This window comes from Mobula birostris, chromosome 22 (genome assembly GCF_030028105.1).
Source record: "Mobula birostris isolate sMobBir1 chromosome 22, sMobBir1.hap1, whole genome shotgun sequence".
Classification (NCBI taxonomy): domain Eukaryota; kingdom Metazoa; phylum Chordata; class Chondrichthyes; order Myliobatiformes; family Myliobatidae; genus Mobula; species Mobula birostris.
The window spans coordinates 12,145,302-12,169,250 of NC_092391.1; the positions used below are offsets into that span (position 1 = coordinate 12,145,302).

At 41.2% G+C, this 23,949-nt stretch overlaps 1 protein-coding gene across 2 annotated transcripts in view; it reads right to left on the reverse strand.

Moving 5' to 3' along the window:
• Positions 1-23,949, reverse strand: part of fbxw2 (F-box and WD repeat domain containing 2) — a 38,307-nt gene that overhangs the window by 8,790 nt on the left and 5,568 nt on the right. For both annotated transcript variants that reach the window (XM_072240015.1, XM_072240016.1), the window contains 5 exons: positions 16,087-16,596; positions 11,928-12,122; positions 8,327-8,460; positions 6,015-6,101; positions 1,678-1,847 (listed from right to left, as the gene is read on the reverse strand). In XM_072240015.1, the coding sequence (XP_072096116.1) occupies positions 1,678-1,847; positions 6,015-6,101; positions 8,327-8,460; positions 11,928-12,122; positions 16,087-16,576 (1,076 nt within the window). In that variant the 5' untranslated portion in view covers positions 16,577-16,596. The remainder of the gene's footprint in view (positions 1-1,677; positions 1,848-6,014; positions 6,102-8,326; positions 8,461-11,927; positions 12,123-16,086; positions 16,597-23,949) is intronic.

Consider the following 23,949-nt stretch of genomic DNA (forward strand, 5'->3'; position numbering starts at 1 on the left):
TTTGCAGGACGCCCATTCATCGGGAGAGTAGGAACAGTACTATATTTCCTCCATTTGTAGACAGTTTCTCTCACTGTGGACTGAAGAACACTCAACAGGTCTTTAGAAATGCTTCTGTCGTCTTTTCCAGCTTCATGCATCTCTACACTTCTTCTAAGGTCCTCTGAAAGTTGTTTTGATCAAGGCATGGTGCACAAAAACATATCTTTCTTGGGAAGAGCAGGTTCTGTCAGTAACACAGCTTTGAGTGTCTTTTTTTTTTAAATAGGGCAGGGCACCTCTACATCCCACACCTCCAATCTCATCTCATTGACTGCAACACCTGACTCCAAATAGCTTTCGTAGAAGGCATTACCCCAGAGGTTCACATACTTTTTTGAACCTAGACTGCGCTTGGTTAAATGGTGTACTCAGTACTGACGACAGGAAGTACAACTGTTCGTGTGTTATTAGTTTAGGCAAATTGTGTTTGTCTATTAGTGTGACTTAGATTAAGATCAGACCACAATTTTTGAGTAATTAATGCAGAAAACCAGGTAACTGCATAGGGTTCACAAACCTTTTCTTGCAACTCTAAAAGCAAGGACATAATGTTGGGCATTGGTCAAGCTGCATTTGGAGTATTATGAGCAATTCTGGGCCCCTCACCTCAGAAAGGATGTGCTGGCATTGGAGAGAGTCCAGAGGAAGATCATACGAATGATTTCAGGAATGAAAGGGTTAATGTATGAGGAGCGTTTGATGGTTCTGGGCCTGTACTTGCTGGAGTTCAGAAGTATGTGAGAAAAAACTCATGGAAGCTCATCAAATATTGAAATGTCTGGATAGAGTGGATGTTTCCTATAGTGGGAGAGTCTAAGACCAGAGGGCATAGTCTCAGAACAGAGTGAAGTCTATTTACAATAGAGATGAGGAATTTCTTTCGCCAGAGGGTTGTAGATCCGTGGTATTCATTACCACGTTATGGGGAGAAGACAGGAGAATTGGGTTAAGAGGGGTAACAAGCCAGCAGTGATGGAATGAAGTAGTAGACCTGATAGGCCAAATGGCCTATTTCTACTTTTATATCTTATGGTCTTAAGTCCAGAACTGACAGATGTACATACGGGTATCATTCATTGTAATTGTCTTATTGCAGATCAAAACTGATTTTCAAATATGCAGAATAGAATCTAAAGGAACAAGGGAATTTAGATTAAAATTTCTATGGGCTCAGACAGTTGAATTTACCAAACTTTTTCACCTCAAGGTTGTTAATATTTCAAAAGATGCTTTCACTGAAAAATCAACTTGCATTTCATATCAAAACAGAATTTTTAATGGTGCTTTGAAATTCAGCAAGGATTCCTCTTCCTGAAAGGTTATTACTTTCTGCAGTCCTGACATACTGTAAAGTAAATTGCATTCTCAAGGTTGTTTGAAAACAGCAGCAATCTGACTTTTATCCTTCAACATTATCCTTTTGAAAAGCACATCAACCTCCAATTTATTCATTTTTACTTCAAGATCGTAAAATTATTCCACACTTCTAAATTGACACCTGAATACACATGCCATTTAAAGTCAATTTCTGTGATGCAGAGTGCTTTAACAGCTATGTTTTCAAAGCTGGTCACCAAGACATATTAAAATATGCTTGATTATTGTTGACAATAACAAAATAGCAGTGCTGAATACCTTATAATATCATAACTTGCAAAGTCCCACTGGTACAATCCTAAATCAGATGCACAAACAATGTGCTTTCCATCAAACTGCAGTCTTGGTTGAAGGCAAATGCTTCGGTCATTTGATACAGTAAGTGTCTTCAAACACTTGCAATTGACTTCTCTCCCAATTGGCCATACCTATAAATAATGAAATTTTGTTAAACGCTTTTGAATTATTACAAGAATCACAGCACTATTTGCAGATGAATGTCTACGCTTAAGAATAAAGTATCTAAAGATTAGCTTTATTTCTCACATGTACATCAACACATGAAATCATAAAGAAAAACATGACTTTTGCTGGATGTGTTGTGTCGCCATATTTCTGGAGCTAATCAGTATGCCCATAACTTATAACCCCTAATTTGTATGTAACGAACAGTAGATTCCAGTTAATTGGGACCAGTGCAGTATATTTGGGCCCAAGTAAGCAGCTGCCCCAATTAACTGAAATTTCATGAAAATAGTTAAATGGGTATAAAAAAGAAACTACCATCTAACTAGGTAACAAATTATGTCCTTAAATGAAATACAGAGCAAGTTAGAACACTACCACTTCTACTACAGAACCATAATTTAGTCCAGTAGGGTAATTTAATCAGCTAGTGTCAAATATTTTTGTGGCATCTCTCAGACAAGGTCTGAGATTTTTTAAAGACTAAATGAGAAATAAAAATATCAAAAAAATCTTTTTGAATCAGCATTCACCAGTCCAAATAGATGACATAACACAAGCATACGATACTGATAGTATTTAAAAACCAAACGCTCTAGACACTGGTGTGCTTACCGGCCACACAGTGCACTTGACTGACACTAGTTAGAAACTAGTTTAGCAAGTCTCCTCTTAACTAAGCAGCTTAGTGTCCCAAGTAAACAAAGGGAACCCCTGAGATTTTCTCCAATAGTTTTTATTCTTTAAGAATTGCCCCAGATAAGGAGTTGTCCCAATTAACCGGAATCCAATGTATTTCCTTAAAACTATAGAGGAAATCCCTTTTGATCTGGAATGATACAAATATAGTAAACTCCAATGGTTCACCACCTTCAGGCTTTCTGGTGATGTCAGACTGGCTGATTTTCCAGACTACAAGACATTTCCTTATTAATACAGCAAAACACTCTTAAAACAAGGGTATAAAAGTGGTGGTGGGGAGTGGAGACTGTTGCTTGCTGCTGCTTACATACAGGAGGGGAGCTGGGGGGGGCTTTAGGGTTCTAACATTTAACTGTCGTTTGTTCTTTGGGGGCACTCCTGTTTTCGTGGATGGTTGCAAAGAAAAAGCATTTCATGATGCATATATTGTACACGTTTCTCTGACATTAAATGTTACCTTTGAAACCTTTGATTTTTTTTTCCCAAAGAACTGAGTGAGCTGTAAACCAAAGGAAGCAAAATCCAGTAGGTTGAAGGGAGTGGTGGACACATCACTTGGTGAGCCAGAAGCTGAATCATTATTACTTCCAAACAATCAAATAGCAGATTTATTGGACTTTAGCTTTTATGCAAAAAATCTTCACTGCAGGCAGATTTGTTGAAATGAATTATCAGTCCATTGGTCATTTTAATTATAGATTTACATTGAACACCATGTCAGTTGGATCAACTGAATTGTCATTGGATACCACATTCAGTAAACAGGCTTCTTCCCCATCTTTTCCAGTCCTGAAATGCTTCAGCCTGAACAGTCAATCAGTTGTTCCTCTCAAAAGATGCTGTCTGACTTGCTGAGTTCCTCTAGCATTTTGTGTGTGTTACAGTAAATAGTTTGTCAGTAATACCCATTATGTATTCATTAACATTGCTGGTCATAACAATGATGCTCAAAGATTGAGACAGTGAGAGAAATGTAGACAAATGGGTTCAGATCAAAAAAGAGTTGATTGTATAAAGAATTTGTCAAAAGAATGCTGAAAACCCAATTTCTCCAGGAAACTGCAGTGATTGTACAGATCTTCCCTAGCTTACAGCAGGGTTGCACTGTTGTGAAATATTCATAACCCCAGACAGTTTGCAAGTCGGCAATGTGGCCATGAACCAGGTTTCCACAGCAGGAAGATGCATACAGTCCCATAGCAGCTGGCCAAAGCATACTGGTGGCGCAGTGACATTAGCGCCGGACTCCGGAACGGAGGTTCCTGGGTCCGAATCCAGTCCGGCCGCTCCCGAGTACGCTTTCCATCTGTGCTGGGTTGAGTGTTGAGCTTACAACCAGACCTCGTAAAATAAAGAAAACACTGCGAAATGTCTGTGCGAGGAGTGGCGCCCCACACAGCCTTCCGATCTGCGCCTGGCTTCTCAGGCCTGAGTCGACGTCATTATCATCATCAAAGCAAACGGACCCTAACCTGTATGTCTTTGGAATGCTGGAGGAAACCGGAGCAACCAGAAGAATCACATGGTCATGGGGAAAACGTACAAACTCTTTACAGAGAGTGGTGGGAATTCAGTTTGTGCTGTCAAACGCTGCTCTAAGCGCAACGCTACCATGTCGCCTTTAAACAGGGAGCACAGGATTGCTGCATTGAATGCCCACCTGCTGTGCTGTAAAGCTCTACAGCCAAAAGCTGGAGTAAATAAATCCATTAATAGCATGCAGACCACTGAAGGGTGACGGTAGTGACTTACTCCATTCTATAGCAGGTTCTTCGGAAGCTGTTACGTTAATCAGAATCAGTAACAACTGAGTACCAACAGATTTAAGCACGATGCTTGCAATCAAAAAGACGTAGAATATAGAACATAAAACAGAAATTTATAGCACATTACAGGCCCTTCGGTGCACAATGTTGTAGAAACTGCCTAGAATTTCCCTAGCGCATAGCCCCCTATTTTTCTAAGCTCTGTGTACCTATGTAAGTGGCTCTTAAAAGACCCTATTGTATCCGCTTCCAACACCGCCACCAGCAGTGTACTTCACACACACACCAATTTCCGTGTGAAAGACTTAACCCTGACATCCCCTCGGTATCTATTTCCAAGCACCTCAAAACTATGCTCCTTTGTGTTAGGTTAGCCATTTCAGCCCTGGGAAAAAGCCTCTGGCTATCCATATGATCAATGCCACTCATCATAGGATTGAACAGAAATCAAGACTGCTCGAAAATTGAAGAACGTTTGACATTTTAAGACTTAAAATAAGTCTGCTCGACGTCAGAGGGAAAACCTGTCTGGGCTTTCACAAATAATTGCCTCACCCTCCAATCCAGGACTAAAATTAGTTTAGCACATAAGCAGGTTCCAATTCCAATGAAGACAACACAATCCCTCAGGTCTGCTCCCTGATCAACAAAATCGCTTCCATTTCATTATGAAACAAACACAATTTTACTTCCCTTGCAGTTCTGAAATAGCAAAATATGAGCAAACAAAATCTGGTATCAAAGCGCAAAATGAGATGTCATGGCAAATGACAAAAAGCTAGATCAAAGACACAGGTTTTGAGTCAGCGGGAAGAGAGATTTACTGATGTAGTTCCAGTGTTTAAGACTTTGACAGCTAAACCTATGGCTCTCAGGGGTGGATTAAATTCAGGAAGGACCACCATGGAATTGAAGGAAAGCACAAAAATTCAGAAGTGGAAGAGATGACTGACCAAGAGAGGAGTGACGGAGTATAGCAATTTGAAAACAAGGAAGAACATTTTAGAAACAGAGGCAACACTCACAACACGCTGGAGGAACTCAGCAGGTCAGGCAGCATCCGTGGAAAAGATCGGTTGACGAAGGGTTCCGGCCCGAAATGTCGACCGATCTTTTCCACGGATGCTGCCCGACCTGCTGAGTTCCTCCAGTGTGTTGTGAGTGTTGCTTCGACCCCAGCATCTGCAGACCATTCTGTGTTTAGAAACAGAGGCACTGTTTAACAAACAGCAGTCACGTGGTTAATGTAGTTGACAAGACTTCCATGCAAGCCAGCAGAATAACTACACTGCTTGGGTGAAAGTTTTTAAGAGAACCACACTTATACAATATTTCCTTGAATGTGCATCATAATTTGTGTAGTAAAATATCCTAAAGTATTTCACAAGAATAATCAGATAAAAATTCTCAATGAACCATGCAAAGATGTTTTTTAAATAAAGATTAAATCTGGTTTCAAGGAGGTCTAATGGAGGACTGGGAGCAGTTGAGAGACAGAGGCAGAATAAGGGAATTAACAAGATTAAGGCCAAACCACTACTCCAGATACTGCATGAAGGAAATTAAATTTGTATAAAGAAGGATCCCAAGGAACTGCTGCAGAGAAAGAAAACTAATAACGTACTATGAGCAAGAGAAGTGGAAACATTCTTTAAAAATTACCTTGATTTCATATTTATCAGCACTTAACAGGATATAGTCCCCTGGATTGTGCATTACAGATTCAACCTGACTGACTTGTAAAACCACCTGTATTAAAGAAAACAGACAAAGGTAGCATCAGCAAGACTGATATTATTAACACTACAACTTTAATAAACAAAACACAATTCAGGTCTTCAGGCCCATTTCAAGTTTAACTGTACAATTTAGATTATTGTTTTAATCAAAGATCGAGGTAAGCAGCACATTATTCACATGTCACCAAATCATACTTTACTGCACTAATTTCACTCTTAAACAACTGGATAAAACCAGTTAAGCAATCTAATTATATATAGATTGACATTAATGCTCATTAGATCAAACTACAGATCAGAAGTCCAACTACTGTCCATTTTCACATGAGCATCACTGTGTCAATTCTAGTATCACATCATTGAAAGGAGACTGCATTTGCTATGACCCCATAGTCATCTTATTTGAACTTAAGGTGTACACACTTGCCTGGATCAGGTCCCACCAGAGATTAACATTCACAGCTCCTTACTCTCCACCATCAGATTTCTGAATGGTCCATAAACCTATGAACACTACCTCAACATTTTGCTCTGTTTTTGCACTTTAAAAATATTTTCCTTATTATAACTTAGTAATTTTTAAGGTATTACATTGTTCTGCTGCCACAAAACAACAAATGCCAGCGATAATAAATCTGATTCTGACTATCAATGTTATTTTGAGACAAAAACTGAATTCAAAACAATGATCACCTGGTTTTGCTCAGTTGTATTAAATTTTGTAATTGCCTATAGGACAACATCAAGATTATTACAACAGCTTCAGTCAACTGTGCCTGTCAAGATAACATGAACGGTGACCAGTAATAAAACTCATCACCAGAGCTCAAACACTAAGCAGTTCGTAAACATTGATATACAAGTTAGATTTATCAAAATGAAAACAAAGGAAATTATTTTCATCGAGGAGCTACAGGTTTCAATAGTGGAAACTATGTACATTACAAAACAACATGGTGGAATTTATTCTTGTTCTGATGATGTAGAGTGCAGAGAACATTTACAAGCATTTTGAAAGGACTTGAGAACCTGAATCACAGGGAAACATTGAATAGGTTAGGACTTTATTTCCTAAAGTACAGGAGAATGAGAGGAGATTTGATGGAGGTATACAAAATTATGAGGGGTATAGAGTAAATGAGATAAACCTTAGGTTTTTCTAGGGGTAATCCCACAAAGTGGAGGTCATCTACTTTATCCAGTGCTCATAGACAGGCCTCCCTTACATCAATAGCATCACATTTCAATTCTACTTCTTATTTTTACATCTTCCTCTACTATACCACAATGAGGCCACACAGGTTGGAGGTGTAGAACACCTCTTTATTTGGTCTGGGTAGCCTCTAATCTGATGGCATGAACACTGATTCCTCTAAAGTTGGGTAATTTCATCTCCCTCCCTCTTTTCTCTTTTACCATTCTCCATTTTAGCTCCCCTCTTACCCTTTCTCTCCAACTGCCTATCACCTCCCTCTGGTGCCCCTCCTCCTTCCCTTTCTCCAATGTTCTCTCCTAACACATTCCATTTTCTTCAGCCCTTTACCTTTTCCACCTCCCAGATTCTCACTTCACCCTCCATTCCCCAGCCATCCACCTTCCCCCTTACATGGTGTCACCTATTACCAGCCAGCTTGCATTCTTTCCCCTCCTGCCTCTTCCTTATTCTGGCTTCTTCCCCATTCCACTCCAGTCCTGATGAAGGGTTTTTGCCCAAAACATCGACTGTTTATTTCCCTTCAGAGATGCTGTCTGACCTGCTGGGATGAATGTCATGTTATATCTGACCCCTGATTTAAGATGAGCTCCATTTTCTTTGATGGCACTACATTTTTATATTTATCATCAGTAACTCAAAATAGAAATCTGTCAAGTAAAGAATGGTGGCTTGTGGTGCTGCACAAAGCCCATATGTTTTAATTTCCTGCAGATTTCCATCCCCAGAGAACATTACTGAACTAATGGGCTATTAGAATGATTATGCCAGTTCTTTGTGGCTGTTAATTAATTAACAAATTAAATTCTCTCAGACGTTTCAGTGGTTGTGAATTCATCTCCAGATTATTTGTCTAAGCCTCCAGAATGCAAGTCAACATCTTAACCACACTGCACCAACTCCATAAAAATTCTCCACATCAAAAGAGAAAAATTACATTTAGACTGCTTTCATATTACAACAACCTTAATACAAGAATAGAATAAATAAAGCAACTTAAGGAAAAAGATGGCACTCAATACCTTGGTCACCCATTCGGTGTGTTCAGTGAGTGTATTGAGGCATATTCCTGTCGATAACGACCAAACTTTCACAGTGAAATCAGCAGACCCACTGACCAGTGTATCGAGCTCATCGCTATAATCAACACTGAAGACTAAAGAAAAAAACAATGTATAATGTTAGAAATGGTTAAATTTCTACAACAGATAATAGAAACATAGAGAACCTACAGCACAATACAGGCCCTTCGGCCCACAAAGCTGTGCTGAACATGTCCTTACCTGAGAATGTGCCCCTAAGAAAAGGCTAAATCAGCATTATCTTTACTGATACCCCTCTGGTATTTTTAGGGAGGGATATCAGCAAAGAGAAATAAAGCTTTAGACACAAAGACAAGAAAAGAACAGTCCAGTCAAATTTTAAAAATCTTTTAGTTCTGCTCCTATTTAATACAATTTGGAAGTATCATTGATTGCTATGATCCTATTATTTGTTTTGGTTTAATTCCAATTATATTAACAATAATCAGAAAGCATACACTGAGGTATCTCCTGCACCTAATAAAGTGGCAATTGAGTCTATGTTCATGGTCTTCTGCTGCTGTAGCCCATTCATTTCAAAGCTCAACTGTTACGCATTCAGAGATGCTCTTCTGCACACCACTGTTGTAATGCATGGTTATGTGAGTTACTGTCACCTTCCTGTCAGCTTGAACTAGTCTGGCCATTCTCCCCTAACCTCTCTCAGTAACAAGGCATTTTCATCCACAGAACTGGTTTATTGGTGAACAGCAGGGGAGCTACATGGACTTGGTCATTGTGAACACTAGGCCTCAAGCCATGGTGTCACCTGTCTGCAGCCGCCCAGGAGGAGGCATTGGAGTTGGGTGCTCCCTCTGAGTGCCAGAGACGGTAAGCTGCTGCACCTATGCTGGAGTTGGTGCTGACCTCCCCCCTCCCTGTCAACTAGTGTTTCCTCGGCAGAAAACGATGTATTTTGTTCGACTGTAGACTGCTACAACATTCATGGACTCAGGGACTTGGAATATTTCTTTTGTGTAACTGTATTTTACTGACATCTTATATGTCTTGCTATCTTACATGTGCAAAATGTGCCTTGCATTGTGTATGACTGTTGGTACTGTGTTCGGCATCTTGGCCCTGGAAGAATGCTGTTTTGTTTGGCTATATTCATAGATGTTCATGTATTGTTGAATGACAATTAAAATTGAACTTGAATGAATTTTGCAAGCCAGGGACTGAATTTAGTGGATGAAGGATGAATCATAAGCTTTATCGATATTCAAGGGTATTTAGCAGACAAGTATAAATGTTGCATCCTGGAGATCGTAGCTGGGGGCGGTAGTAGGGATAAGCTACCACTACCTATTAAATGCTCCCAATGGCGTACATCTCAAATAGCCTCTGACAACCAAGTCCAGTTCCTGGCCTTCAGGTGTGGCTTAGCTACCAAACCCAGCGAAACAGTTGGCAGCTCATCTAGAAGGAAAACTGCCCCCAAAGCTACACTGCCTTGCAGTTGTACCCACTCATGGGGAAGACTTTGGGAGTAAACCCAAATTAAAAATTCAGAGCTGGTGTCCCTACATTGAGTTCAACACTGACTGGCAACTCCTGTGAGGCTGCTGGTGTCAAACTGTATCAGTCTCTGCCATACTTTTGGATTCTTCAGCTAAGTGGACAGGGGTGAGTGTGCTACACGGGCAACAGCTTGCTCTCCGTATCACACTGCCCTGTTAGCATTCTGACTTGAGTATCACATAGCCAGCTGGGATGTAACATCTATGGTTGACACCGTATAAAGGAGGGCCTCAACAATATTGGACAGTTCCAAGCACAACTATGAAAGGAAGAAGGGCGGGAATCCCGTCTCAGAGCTATAGAAGTGCCAACAGAAGCTCCAAAAACCTCATCCCTGGGACAGGAAGGATTTTTGCCTGGAAGACATATGAAATTGTGTGGTGGAGTCCGTGGAAGCTACAAGGCTGATCAACCTTCTATCATCCAGGCCCACTTCCACTGGAACATAGAATGTAAAGACCAAGAATGAAAGTGGAAAGACCGCGCAAGTGGCGGGTGAATGAAGAACAATCTGAGCACTAACATGGACTACCAAGGGAAAGTGGAAGAGAGGCCAGCCAAAGAAAAACTGGCAACACCACCTTGAAGCTGACACCAAGAGGGTGGGCAACACCTTAGAACAACTTGAAAGACAGACCCAAGACAGAACTGTGGTGAGATCCTGTTGGCAGCCTATACCCTAGTAGGGTTGTTCAGCTTAACTAACAATATTAGCATTAATGTCCCTTGTAGTCAAGTAAAATATCAGAAAATACTTTTCACTCCAAGAAAAGTTCTGATTTTCATCAATACAAGAACAAGAAAACTAAACAGTGTAGGACATGTGCAGTGAACAGCATGACACTGAGGAGTGTGGTAGAACAAAGGGATTTGGGAATACAGATCCATAATCCCTTGAAAGTGGCATCACAGATAGATAGGGTCACAAAGGATGCTTTTGGCACACTGCCTTTCATAAATCAAAGTACTGAGTACAGGAGTAGGAATGTTATGTTGAAGTTGTACAAGGCTTTGGTGACACCCAATTGTGTGCAGTTCTGGTCACTTACCTACTGGAAAGATCTCGTTAAACTTAAAATATACAAGGATGTTGCTGAGACTTGACGACTTGAGTTATAGGTTAAATAGGTTAGGACTTTATTTTCTGGCATGCAGGAGAATGAGGAGAAATCCTATAAAGGTATACAAAATTATGACAGGTATAGACAGGGTAAATACAAGCAGGTTTATTCCACTGAGGTTGAGTGAGACTAGAACTAGGGGTCATAGGTTCAGGGTGAAAGGTGAAATATTCAAGGAGAACATGCGGTGGGGCTTCATTACTCAGATCGCGATGCAAGTGATGGACAGGGGTTTGATTGGAACAATTAAGCGAGGCTTGGGTAAGTACATGAATGGAAGGGGTATGGAGGGCTCTAGTCCAGGTGTAGGTCAATGGGACTAGACAGAAATACATTTCAGCATGGACTAGATGGGCTGAAGGACCTGTTTCTGTGCAGTAGTGCTCTATGACTAAAAGCTACTAAACACTGTAAACTTAAAAAAAAAATCACAAAACCAGCTTAAAATATGCTAACCAGGATTGCATTAGCTTATTTAAGAGTTTCACAAGGAAGGTTGCCAGATTGTCTTCTGTGGGAGTGACTCCAGAAACTGCATTCTGCTCAACAAAATGACTTGAAAGAAAATCTTGAAGAAACTAAAAAGTAGCATAACATACAATATGCTGGAGAAGATCAGTAGGTCAGGCAGCATCTATGGAGAGGAATGAAGAGTTGATGTTTCGGGCCGAGACCCTTCATCAGGACTGAGCTACTTTAATCAGGAAAGTAGCACAGATATATTGGGGTGGGGTGGGGGAGTTTCTCTGACTAGAGGTACATGTTGGCTACATTCCAAAACAAAACATTAGACTGACATTGGCATAGATACAGATTTAACAGCAATTTACAATTAACCAGAGCAGACAAGCAAGAACGTTGATAAAATCATTCACAAAGATATTTTTGCTGTTCACTACCTGCCCCAGTATGACCCCGGAAGTTGTGGGTTTTTGCTCCTGAGCTCCAGTCCCAACAGGCGATTGTGTTATCAAACGATCCTGTAACCAGCTTCTGCTCATCAAACTTCACAGCAGCGCACGTGTGAGTCTGGATCCCATAAATACACTGGCCAGTGCAAACATCCCACAGTTTGGCAGATAGATCGTCAGAGCCTACAAAATCAAAAAAGGTTTGTTTCTTTAGTACTGTGGATAATATTAAAATATCAAGAAGTTGTAAATTGAACAAATAAGCATGCGTTACAGTTAATCCTAATTTACATAATATACTTCTGAATTAACAGATTAATGAAGGGTTCTAGCCTGAAATATCAACTTCATTCCTTTCCATGGATACTTGTCATGCTGAACTCCTTCAGCAGATTCTATGCATTATTCTGGATTTCCAGCACCTGCAGAATGTCTCGTGTTTAATATAATCTAACCCAAGGTACACTTGCACACTTACAATATATTTTGTAGACCCAACAGAATCTTCCTTTTTAATTTTATGAAGGGTTTGTTCTTTGGGAGAGAGACTGAATCCAGACTGTTAAATCAGTGGTAGATAAATTATTGATGATTCCTAAGGACAGGATTTACTCACATTAGGAAAAATATGGATATATTATAGAGATTTCCTTTTTTTTTTTAAACCTTAAAGGTGATTTTATTTTATTTAAAGATACAGAGGTGGGCAGGCCCTAACGGCCCAATGACCACACTACCCAGCTAACAACTGATTTAACCCTAACCTAAGACAATTTACAATGACCAATTAAGCTAATAATCAATACGTCTTTGGACGGTGCGAGAAAACCAGAGCACCCTGAGGAAACCTACGTGGTCATGGGCAGAAGATACAAATTTTCTTGGAATTGAACTCCAACGCCCCAAGCTGCAAGTGTCACACTAACCGCTACACTATTGTGGTACCCTGTGATGATGGAGGAGCAGTGAATGCAGTTGGCAGTGAAACATTCAACAAGGTTCCTCATGGTAAGTTGAGCCAGAAGATAGAAAGATTTAGGCCAGTTAGAAGAGTGGGTTGAAAGATGGCAGATGGAGTTTAATGCTGATAAATCTGAGGTGCTACATTTTGGTAGGACTAATCAAAATAGGACATACATGGTAAATGGTAGGGCATTGAAGAATGCAGTAGAACAGAGGGATCTAGGAATAATGGTGCATAGTTCCCTGAAGGTGGAATCTCATGTGGATAGGGTGGTGAGGAAAGCTTTCGGTATGCTGGCCTTTATTAATCAGGGCATTGAGTATAGGAGTTGGGATGTAATGTTCAAATTGTATAAGGCATTGGTAAGGCCAAATTTGGGGTATTGTGTACAGTTCTGGTCACCGAATTATAGGAAAGGTGTCAATAAAATTGAGAGAGTACAGAGGAGGTTTACTAAAATGTTGCCTGGGTTTCATCTCCTAAGTTACAGAGAAAGCTTGAACAAGTTAGGTCTTTATTCTTTGGAGCGTAGAAGGTTGAGAGGGGACTTGATAGAGGTGTTTAAAATTATGAGGGGGATTGATAGATTTGACATGGATAGGATTTTTCCATTGAGAGTGGGGGAGATTTGAACAAGAGGACATGAGTTGAGAATTAAAGGGCAAAAGTTTAGGGGTAACATGAGGGGGAACTTCTTTACTCAGAGAGTGGTGGCTGTGTGGAACGAGCTTCCAGCAGAAGTGGTTAACGCAGGTTCGATGTTGTCGTTTAAAGTTAATTTGGATAGATATATGGACAGGAAAGGAATGGAGGGTTATGGACCAAGTGCAGGTCCCTGGGACTAGGTGAGAGTAGGGGTTCAGCATGGACTAGAAGGGCCGAGATGGCCTATTTCCGTGCTGTAATTGTTATATGATTAGATTGATCTGAATAGCTTAAAAGATCAACACAACATTGAAGGGGCTATACTGTATATGCTCTACTGTTCTGTTTTTATGTTTTATGACATGAAGATTCATAGGATTATAGCTACTGCATTATAACAGAAGTACCTGAACATAAAGGGTTTAGATGAAAATGTAGGTAATCAGAATAGCCCATTTCTAGATGGCATGCAAATTGTGGATAGCAAGCAAAGGTGTTAGATCAGTTGGAAATTTGAGCAGAAAAATGAAAGATGGAATTGAATTTGGACAAGTTTGCAGAAGTCCTTTGACAAGGTGCTGCACACAAGGCTGCTGAACAAGACAGGAGCTCATGGGATTGCAGGAAAGGTGCTGGCACAGATAGAAGATCCGAAGGCAAAAAGCTGGTTGAAGGGAGCCTTTTCTAGTTGGCGGACAGTGACTAGTGGTTTCCGCAGGGGTCAGTGTTGGGTCTATTACTTTTCATGCTTTTATTAAGATCCAGGAATTGATGGTTTTCTGACCAAGTTTGCAGATGATACAAAGATAGATGGAGGGGCAGATAGTGTTGCAGAAGAAGGGAATCTGGAGGACTTGGACAGGTTGGGATAATGAGCAAAAAGGTGTCAAATGGAATACAGTCCGTTGTCCATGCATTTCTTCAATAGAAATAATAAGGGCGTAGACTATTTTCTAAAAGGAGAGCAAATTCAGAAATCAGAGGTACTCAATTCACTGCTGAGTTACCAAAGTATACCCAGACTTTGTATTGAGTATTGTGGTCAGTTTTGGTCACTGTTATAAGAAGAATGTGGTAAAATGAGAAAGTGTGCAAAGATTTACAAGGATGTTGTCAGGATTCAAGAGACTTGAGTTATACAAAAATGTTAGGTAGACTGGGCCTTTACTCCTTCTAGTGTAGGAAACTGAGGAGAGATCACGATGGATAGAGACAGATGAGCGAGTGTTCTTCTCTCCAGGTTTGGGGAATCAAAAATTAAAGGACAGCTTTAAGGTTAAAGATTAATAACAACCTAATCTTATTAAGGAGCATTTAATATAAAAACACAGTGCGTGGCAGATAAATGGAACTCGCTGCCAGAGGAAGTGATTGAGGCAGGTATAAGAATTTAGAGGCGTGGGAAATGGGATTAGCGTGAAGATACATCTTGCTCTGCTGGACATTTAGGAGCCGATGGGCTGTCCTCTGTGCTGTATGACTCAGACTCTGAAAGGTGGTGGGTCAACCGAAAGTAGATGATAGTCTCCATGAACGCTTCATGCAACCAAGTAACTGAAACTGATTTATGTCAGGGGTGATAGGGGGAAGCTTATTGTTGTTTGTTTGGAATGTCAAGAGAAATTAATTTGTTTCACTCATCTGCTCCATTCTATATTACATAAAAAGAATTACATTTTGACAAGCAGCTATGCACAAAATGTGCAATACACAATTTAGCTTAAAAGACAATTGAACACTAAATCGACGTGAACTATAATTGAATTTCATTCTGCAAACTGCTCAACAAATCAGTAACAAATGGATATCAACAGATAAACTTGTGAGAAAAACAAAAATGATTGAACGGAATGCTGCAGAGGCAATTGGATTTATGTATCTATTTAGTGAAACGTCATGGAGTAGGCCCTTCTGGTCCATTGAGCCATGCCGCCCCCGACAAACCCAAGCAGAAAAAATTCAAAGTAAATTTATTATCAAAGTACCTGTATGTCACCATATACTACCCTGGGATTCATTCTCTTGCAGGCATTCACAGTAAATATAAAGAAACAATAGAATCAATGAAAAACTATACACAAATAAAAATGGACAACCAATGTGGAAAAGACAAATTGTGCAAATACACAAAAACAAGTAATATTAAATAATAAATAACATTGTGAACATGAGTTGTAATCCTTGAAAGTGAGTCCATAGATTGTGGAATCAATTCAGTGTTGAAGTGATTGAAGCTGTCCACACTGGTTCAGGACCCTGAGGGCTGGAAGAATGAAGAAGAAAACCAAAAAAGATTACTTTCCTAATCCCCAGTAACCATAAACATCATAACAGATGTAGCTTAAGACTGTGACAGCTGATACTGGGAGTGGATAGAATGGAGAATTGAACAAGAGAAAGTAAAATGTTTATTTCTATTAAACCTTTGGCATAATTTAATCCTTTCATTTGTGATTACCATTTCAACAAATATTTCACAACTATATCGCATGCATTTTGTTTCCAGGCATTCTTAGAATGCTGATCTGTGATACTGACCTGTACACAACAATCCATCTTTATAATAGAGAGCATACACTCTAGCGCTGTGGCCAATTAAGGAGGACGTCTCAAAGGCTTCTTTGTCCTGCAACTGCTTGATCCTTCTAACTGCCTTTAGATAAATCTTCTTCCAGTGTAGTGTGTCTTCGATGGTATCATCGATCTGCCAGCCCAAACTCCGACAGGCTTCCTGCCAAACTTCAGTGCAGACACTTATCACTTTATTCCACTGCTTACATACCAGACAGCAATTCAGCAGGGTTGGAGGGTCAAGCCACTTTAACAGATAAAAACTGAGCTCCAGTGGAAGCAGCTTGAGGAAGTCTCTTTTCAGAAGGGTCTCAAGATTATTGGAGAGGTGCCTCAACTGGACAGCCCCACTCAAGCTGATCAGGTGGTCCAAAGTCTCATTCTTCTGGGAATCAGTCAAGGTAATAAATGTGCTGGAGAGAGTTTCAAGCCATGCATTAAAGTCCTTCCTCTCCATATGGCCATGTGACTATATACCTATGAAACATAAGAGAACACGTTACATCTGTAACTTGTGCAACAGTTTAATATTTTAGCTCAAACACCTATGATGTGCTTAATACAGCCTTGAGGATATTTTCCCTGAAAGACATGTTCTACAAATGAAAGATTTTATTCAGAATCAGGTTCAATATCACTGGCATATATCGTGAAATTTGTTTTGCAGCAGCAGTACAAAATAAAAACACTAAATTACAGTAAGAAATACATAACATATACAGGTTTCAGCTAATTGAGACACAGTAGAACCAGTACATTTTGACCCAATTAAGTAGCTACCCCAATTAATCAGCTTCATGGAAACAATTAAAAAGGTATAAAAAAAAACTACCATTTACTGTAACCAAGTAACAAATTATATATTTAAATGAAAAACAGCATAAATTTGATACTCAAACAACAGGAATTCTGCAGATGCTGGAAATTCAAGCAATACACATCAAAGTTGCTGGTGAACGCAGTAGGCCAGGCAGCATCTCTAGGAAGAGGTGCAGTCGACGTTTCAGGCCGAGACCCTTCGTCAGGACTAACTGAAGGAAGAGTGAGTAAGGGATTTGAAAGTTGGAGGGGGAGGGGGAGGGGGAGATCCAAAATGATAGGAGAAGACAGGAGGGGGAGGGATGGAGCCAAGAGCTGGACAGGTGATAGGCTAAAGGGGATACGAGAGGATCATGGGACAGGAGGTCCAGGAAGAAAGATGGGGGGGGGGGGGAGAACCCAGAGGATGGGCAAGAGGTATATTCAGAGGGACAGAGGGAGAAAAAGGAGAGTGAGAGAAAGAATGTGTGCATAAAAATAAGTAACAGATGGGGTACGAGGGGGAGGTGGGGCCTAGAGGAAGTTAGAGAAGTCGATGTTCATGCCATCAGGTTGGAGGCTACCCAGACGGAATATAAGGTGTTGTTCCTCCAACCTGAGTGTGGCTTCATCTTTACAGTAGAGGAGGCCGTGGATAGACATGTCAGAATGGGAATGGGATGTGGAATTAAAATGTGTAAACTTTGCTCTTAAACGCATCTCCCCCATTTCACGTAACTCTGCTCTTAAACGCATCTCCCCCATTTCACGTACATCTGCTCTCACTCCATCCTCCCACCACCCCACCAGCCTCCGGGCCCAACATATTATTCTCCGTAACTTCCGCCACCTCCAACGGGATCCCACCACTAAGCACATCTTTCCCTCCCCCACTCTCTCTGCATTCCGCAGGGATCGCTCCCTACACAACTCCCTTGTCCATTCGTCCCCCCCGTCCCTCCCCACTGATCTCCCTCCTGGCACTTATCCGTGTAAGCGGAACAAGTGCTACACATGCCCTTACACTTCCTCCCTTACCACCATTCAGGGCCCCAAACAGTCCTTCCAGGTGAGGCAACACTTCACCTGTGAGTCGACTGGGGTGATATACTGCGTCCGGTGCTCCCAATGTGGCCTTTTATATATTGGCGAGACCCGACGCAGACTGGGAGACCGCTTTGCTGAACATCTACGCTCTGTCCGCCAGAGAAAGCAGGATCTCCCAGTGGCCACACATTTTAATTCCACATCCCATTCCCATTCTGACATGTCTATCCACGGCCTCCTCTACTGTAAAGATGAAGCCACACTCAGGTTGGAGGAACAACACCTTATATTCCGTCTGGGTAGCCTCCAACCTGATGGCATGAACATCGACTTCTCTAACTTCCACTAGGCCCCACCTCCCCCTCGTACCCCATCTGTTACTTATTTTTATGCACATTCTTTCTCTCACTCTCCTTTTTCTCCCTCTGTCCCTCTGAATATACCTCTTGCCCATCTCTGGGTCCCCCCCCCTTGTCTTTCTTCCCGGACCTCCTGTCCCATGATCCTCTCGTATCCCCTTTTGCCTATCACCTGTCCAGCTCTTGGCTCCATCCCTCCCCCTCCTGTCTTCTCCTATCATTTTGGATCTCCCCCTCCCCCTCCAACTTTCAAATCCCTTACTCACTCTTCCTTCAGTTAGTCCTGACGAAGGGTCTCGGCCTGAAACGTCGACTGCACCTCTTCCTAGAGATGCTGCCTGGCCTGCTGCGTTCACCAGCAACTTTGATGTGTGTTGCTCAAATTTGATACTACTACAGTACTATAAAACTCTATTAGTCCCCAATAGTTATCAATGGAGGAATTAATGCAGTGTACAATGTCCTGTTCTTTTGATTGATTGAAAATGAACAAAACCAGCGCAGACTGCCTTCACACAATACTTCTGATAATTGCATCTTCCAAATCTTTATTTTATTGTAACATTCAAGATTATGGTCGATAGCATTAAATTCTTTGTAGCTCCTAAATTGCATTTTCACTCCCAGATGTTTGCGGCATATCCAAGCCTGAATGCTTGAAACTGCAGTAAGCAAAGCAGTTCTATTGATGCCACCCCATTACCAAACACCCTGTTATTTAATGATGCTAAAATATGATCCTTTGGTTTGATGAGCATTACAGCTCACAGCGCGGAGTTCAGTTCCAGCTTCATCTGTAAGGAGTTTGTATGTCCTGCCTGTGGAATGTGTTTGCAATCTCCAGGTGCTCCAGTTTCCTCCCAAAAGTCCAAAGATGTACGGGCTAGTGGGCTAATTGGTCATTGTAAATTGTCCTGCGATTAGGCTACAGTTAAATCTGGGGCTGCTGGGTGGTGGAGGGGCTGAAAGGGTCTATTCTGCACTGTAATAAACTCCACAACTTCCCCTAACCTTGTTTTGTGTCAGGAGTTTGCAGTTGCTCTGTTTTTATGATCAGTGATTTTGTTTTGACATTTTAGTTACCGTCAATTCAACATCCAAAGTAAATTTATTACCAAAGTACATATATGTCACCATATATTACTCTGAGATTCATTCTCTTGCAATTTCCAACATAGCTACAACTGTTGCATGATTATTTATCATTTTCATAATTCTGAAAATATTTAAATGTTTGTCCCAGTAGAGCTGCATAGAAATTAATGGTTAGGTCACTTGCCTAGAAAGTTGTACTTTAATGGCATAGATTTAATTTTAAAGAACAATGTAAATTTTGGTTCCTTGTTTTCATGAATTCTAATTGCATTTCAAATATTGTATAACAGCTCACTGTGAAAGGGCTGGATGGCTTGGCATTTGTCAAATGTGTTCAGGAAAGTTTTCTAAATCAATATGTAGAGTAACCAATGAGAGAGGACGCAACACTTGATCTCCTATTAGGGAACCAGACAGGTCAGGTGTCAGAAATATGTGTAGCAAACATTTTGGGTCCAGTGACCATAATGTCATTAGTTTCAAGTTAATTATGGATAAAGATAGATCTGGTTGAGGTTCTAAACTGGAGAAAGGCCAATTTTGTGGAGATGAGAAAAGATCTAGGAGGAGTGGATTGGAATAAGTTGTTTTCTGGCAAGGATGTGTTCAGCAAGTGGAAGGCCTTCAAAGGCAAAATTTTGAGAGTGCAGAGTTTGCATGTTCCTGCCAGGATTAAAGGCAAGTTAACAGGCATAGGGAACCTTGGTTTTCAAGGGATATTGGCGATCTGGTTAAGAAAAAGAGAGGTGTACAGTAGGTATAGGCAACTAGGAACAAATGAGGTACTTTAAGGGTATAGAAAATGTAAGAAAATACTAAAGAAGGAAATCAGGAAGGCAAAAAGACATGAGGTTGCTTTGGCAGATAATGTGAAGGTAAATCCGAAGGGTTTCTGCAAGTATATTAAAAGGATAGTAAAGGAGAAAATTGGTCCCCTAGAAGATCAGAGTGGTCGTCTATGTGTGGAGCCTCAGGAGATGGGGGGGGATCTTAAACAGTATTTTTTAATCAATTTTTACTCAGGAAACTGGCAGAGTGTATATGGAAGGAAGGGAAACAAGCAGTAGTATCATGGAACATATAGAGATTAAAGAGGAAGAGGTGCTTGCTATCTTACAGCGAAGAAAGGTAGATAAATCCCCCGGGCCTGACAGGATATTTCCTCAGACATTGAGAGAGACTAGTGTAGAAATTGCAGGGGCTCTGGCAGAAATATTTAAAATGTTCTTAGCCACCGGTGCAGTGCTGGAGGACTGGAGGGTGGCTCATGTTGTTCCGTTGTTTAAAAAAGGCTCTAAAAGTAAACCAGGCAATTACAGACCGGTAAGCCTAACACCAGTAGTAGGTAAGTTATTGGAAGGTGTTCTGAGAGATCGGGTATACAAGTATTTGGACAGTCAAGGGCTGATTAAGAATAGTCAGCAGGGCTTTGTGTGTGGTAGATCGTGTTTAACGAATCTTGTAGAGTTTTTTGAGGAGGTTACAAAGAAAGTAGATGAGGGAAAGGCTGTGGACGTTGTCTACATGGACTTTATTTAGTAAGGCCTTTGACAAGGTCCCACATGGGAGGTTAGTTCAGAAGGTTCAGACGCTAGGTATCCATGGAGAGGTTGTAAACTGGATTTGAAATTGGCTGGGTGGGAGAGGACAGAGTGGTAATGGATAATTGCTTCTCAGACTGGAAGCCTGTGACTAGTGGTGTGCCTCACGGATCTGTGCTGGGACCATTGTTGTTTGTTGTCTATATCAATGATCTAGATGAAAATGTAGAAAATTGGATCAGCAAGCTTGCTGATGACACTAAGATTGGAGGCGTTGTGGACGGCGAGGAAGGCTTTCAAAGCTTGCAGAGGGATCTGGAGCAGCTGGAAAAAAGGGCTAGAAAATAGCAGATGGAATTTAACGCAGACAAGTGTGAGGTGTTGCATTTTGGAAGGACAAATCAAGGTAGAACATACACAGTAAATGGTAGGGCACTGAGGAGTGCGGAGGAACAAAGGGATCTGGGAGTTCAGATACATAATTCTCTGAAAGTGGTGTCACAGGTGGACAGGGTGGTAAAGAAGGCTTTTGGCATCCTGGTATTCATAAATCAAAGTATTGAGTATAGGAGTTGGGATGTTACGGCAGGGTTGTATGAGAGGTTGGTGAGGTCAAATTTGGAATATTGTGTGCAGTTCTAGTTACCTAACTATAGGAAGGATATCAGTAAGACTGAAAGTGTGCAGAAAAGATTTACAAGGATGCTGCCGGGTCTTCAGGAGTTGAGTTACAGGGAAAGACTGAACAGGTTAGGACTTTATTCCTTGCAACGTAGAAGAATGGGGGGAGATTTGATAGAGGTTTACAAAATAATGAGGGGTATAGACAGAGTAAATGCGAGTAGGCTCTTTCCACTTAGACTAGGAGAGATAAACATGAGAGGACATGGCTTTAGGGTGAAAGGGGAAAGATTTAGGGGGAACTTCTTCACTCAGAGTGGTGGGAGTGTGGAACGAGCTGTCATCCGACATGGTAAATGCGGGCTCATTCTTAAATTTTAAGAACAAATTGGATAGATACATGGATGGGAGAGGGCTGGAGGGTTATGGACTGGGTGCAGGTCAATGGGACTAGCAGAATAAAGTTTCAGCACAGACTAGAAGGGCCAAATGGCCTGTTTTCTGTGCTGTAGTGTTCTATGGTTCTGACAGCAAACAAGAAAAAACCTGTAGATGCTGGAAATCCAAGCAATGCACAAAAAGTGCTGGAGGAATTCAGCAGGCCAGGCAGCATGACAAATCAATTCAATATCAGAGATGTTGGAAAGCTGAGAGAACATGCTGGAAATACTCTACATGTTCAGGCAGCAACCAAGAAAAAGGGCAAGTAGGCCACTACTTCAGTACGGTTACAAACCCAAAGACATTAATAGTAAAATCTACATTGCACTTTGAGTTAGGCAAAGTACATAAATGTCACCATATACAACTCAGATTCATTTTCTTGCAGGCATACCCAATAAATTCAATAACCATGACAGAATCAATGAAAGACCGCACCAACAGGGCAGACAATTAGTTTGCAGAACACAACGAACTGTGCAAATACAAAAAAAAAGCAATAATAAATAAATAAACAATAAATATCGAGAACATGAGATGAAGGATCCTTGAAAGTGAGTCCTTCGGTTTGTGGGACCATTCAGTGAGTTAAGTTATTCCCTCTGGTGCAAGAGACTGATGGTTGAGGGGTAATAACTGTTTCTGAATCTGGTGGGGCGAGTCCCGAGTGTCCTCCACCTTCTTTTTGATGGTAGCAGCGAGAAGAGAACATGACACGGGTGTTGGAGGGTCCCTTACGATGGATACTGCTTTCCTATGACAACGTGTAGATGTGCTCAATGGTGGGGAGAGTTTTTCCCATGGACTGAGCCGTATCCACTACTTTTTATATGATTTTCTGTTCAACAGCATTGGCATTTCCTTATCAGTCTGCAGTGCACCCAGTCAAAATACTTTCCATCACACACCTGTGCAAACTTCTAAGGAAGTAGAAGTTGCTGTGCTTTCTTCGTAATTGCACATACATGCTGGACCCAGGACAGGTCCTCCGAAATGATAACATCAAGGAATTATAAGTCGCTGACCCCCCTCCACCTCATTGAGGACTGATGGATGGACTTCTGATTTTCTCCTCCTGAAGTCAATAATCAGATCCTTGGTCTTGCGGACATCGAGTGAGATGTTGTTGTTATGGCACCATTCAGCCGGATCTTCAATCTCCCTCCTATAAGCTGATTCATCACCACCTTTGATTTGGTCTACAACAGTGGTGTCATCAGCAAACTTAAATACAACATTGGAGCTGTGCTTAGCCACACAGTCATAAGTGTAAAGCAAGTCGAGGAGGGGGCTAAGCACACAACCTTTTGGTGCACCTCTGCTGATGGAGGTTGTGGAGGAGATGTTATTGCCAATCTCAATTGACTGGGGTCTGTAAGTAAGGAAATTGAAGATCCAACTGTACAGGGAGGTATTGGGGCAAGGTCTTGAAGCTTATTGATTAGTTCTGAGGGGATGATAGTATTGAACACTGAGCTGTAGTTGATAAAATCATCCTGTTATTAAGATGTTCCACAGTTGAGTGAAGAGCCAACGAAATAACATCTGCTATGGACCTGTTGAACCGGTCAGCAAATTGTAGCAGATCTAAGTCACTTCTTAGACAGCTATTGATATGTTTCATCACCAACCTCAAAACACTTCATCACAGTGCTACTGGATGATAGTCATTGAAGCAGATTACCACGGTCTTCTTCAGCACAGATCTAATTGAAGCCTGCTTGAAGCAGGTAGGTACCTCAGCCTGCCAAAGTAAGGGGTTATAGATCTCAGTGAACACTGCAGCTAGTTAATCAGCACAGGTCTTGTCTTTAGCACTCAGTCAGGTACCCCATCTAGGCAAGTTGCTTTCCCTCCTGAAGGATGCTTTCATGTCGGCCTCAGAGACTGAAACTACAGACTACGGGAGCTCATGTTCCTTTATGTTC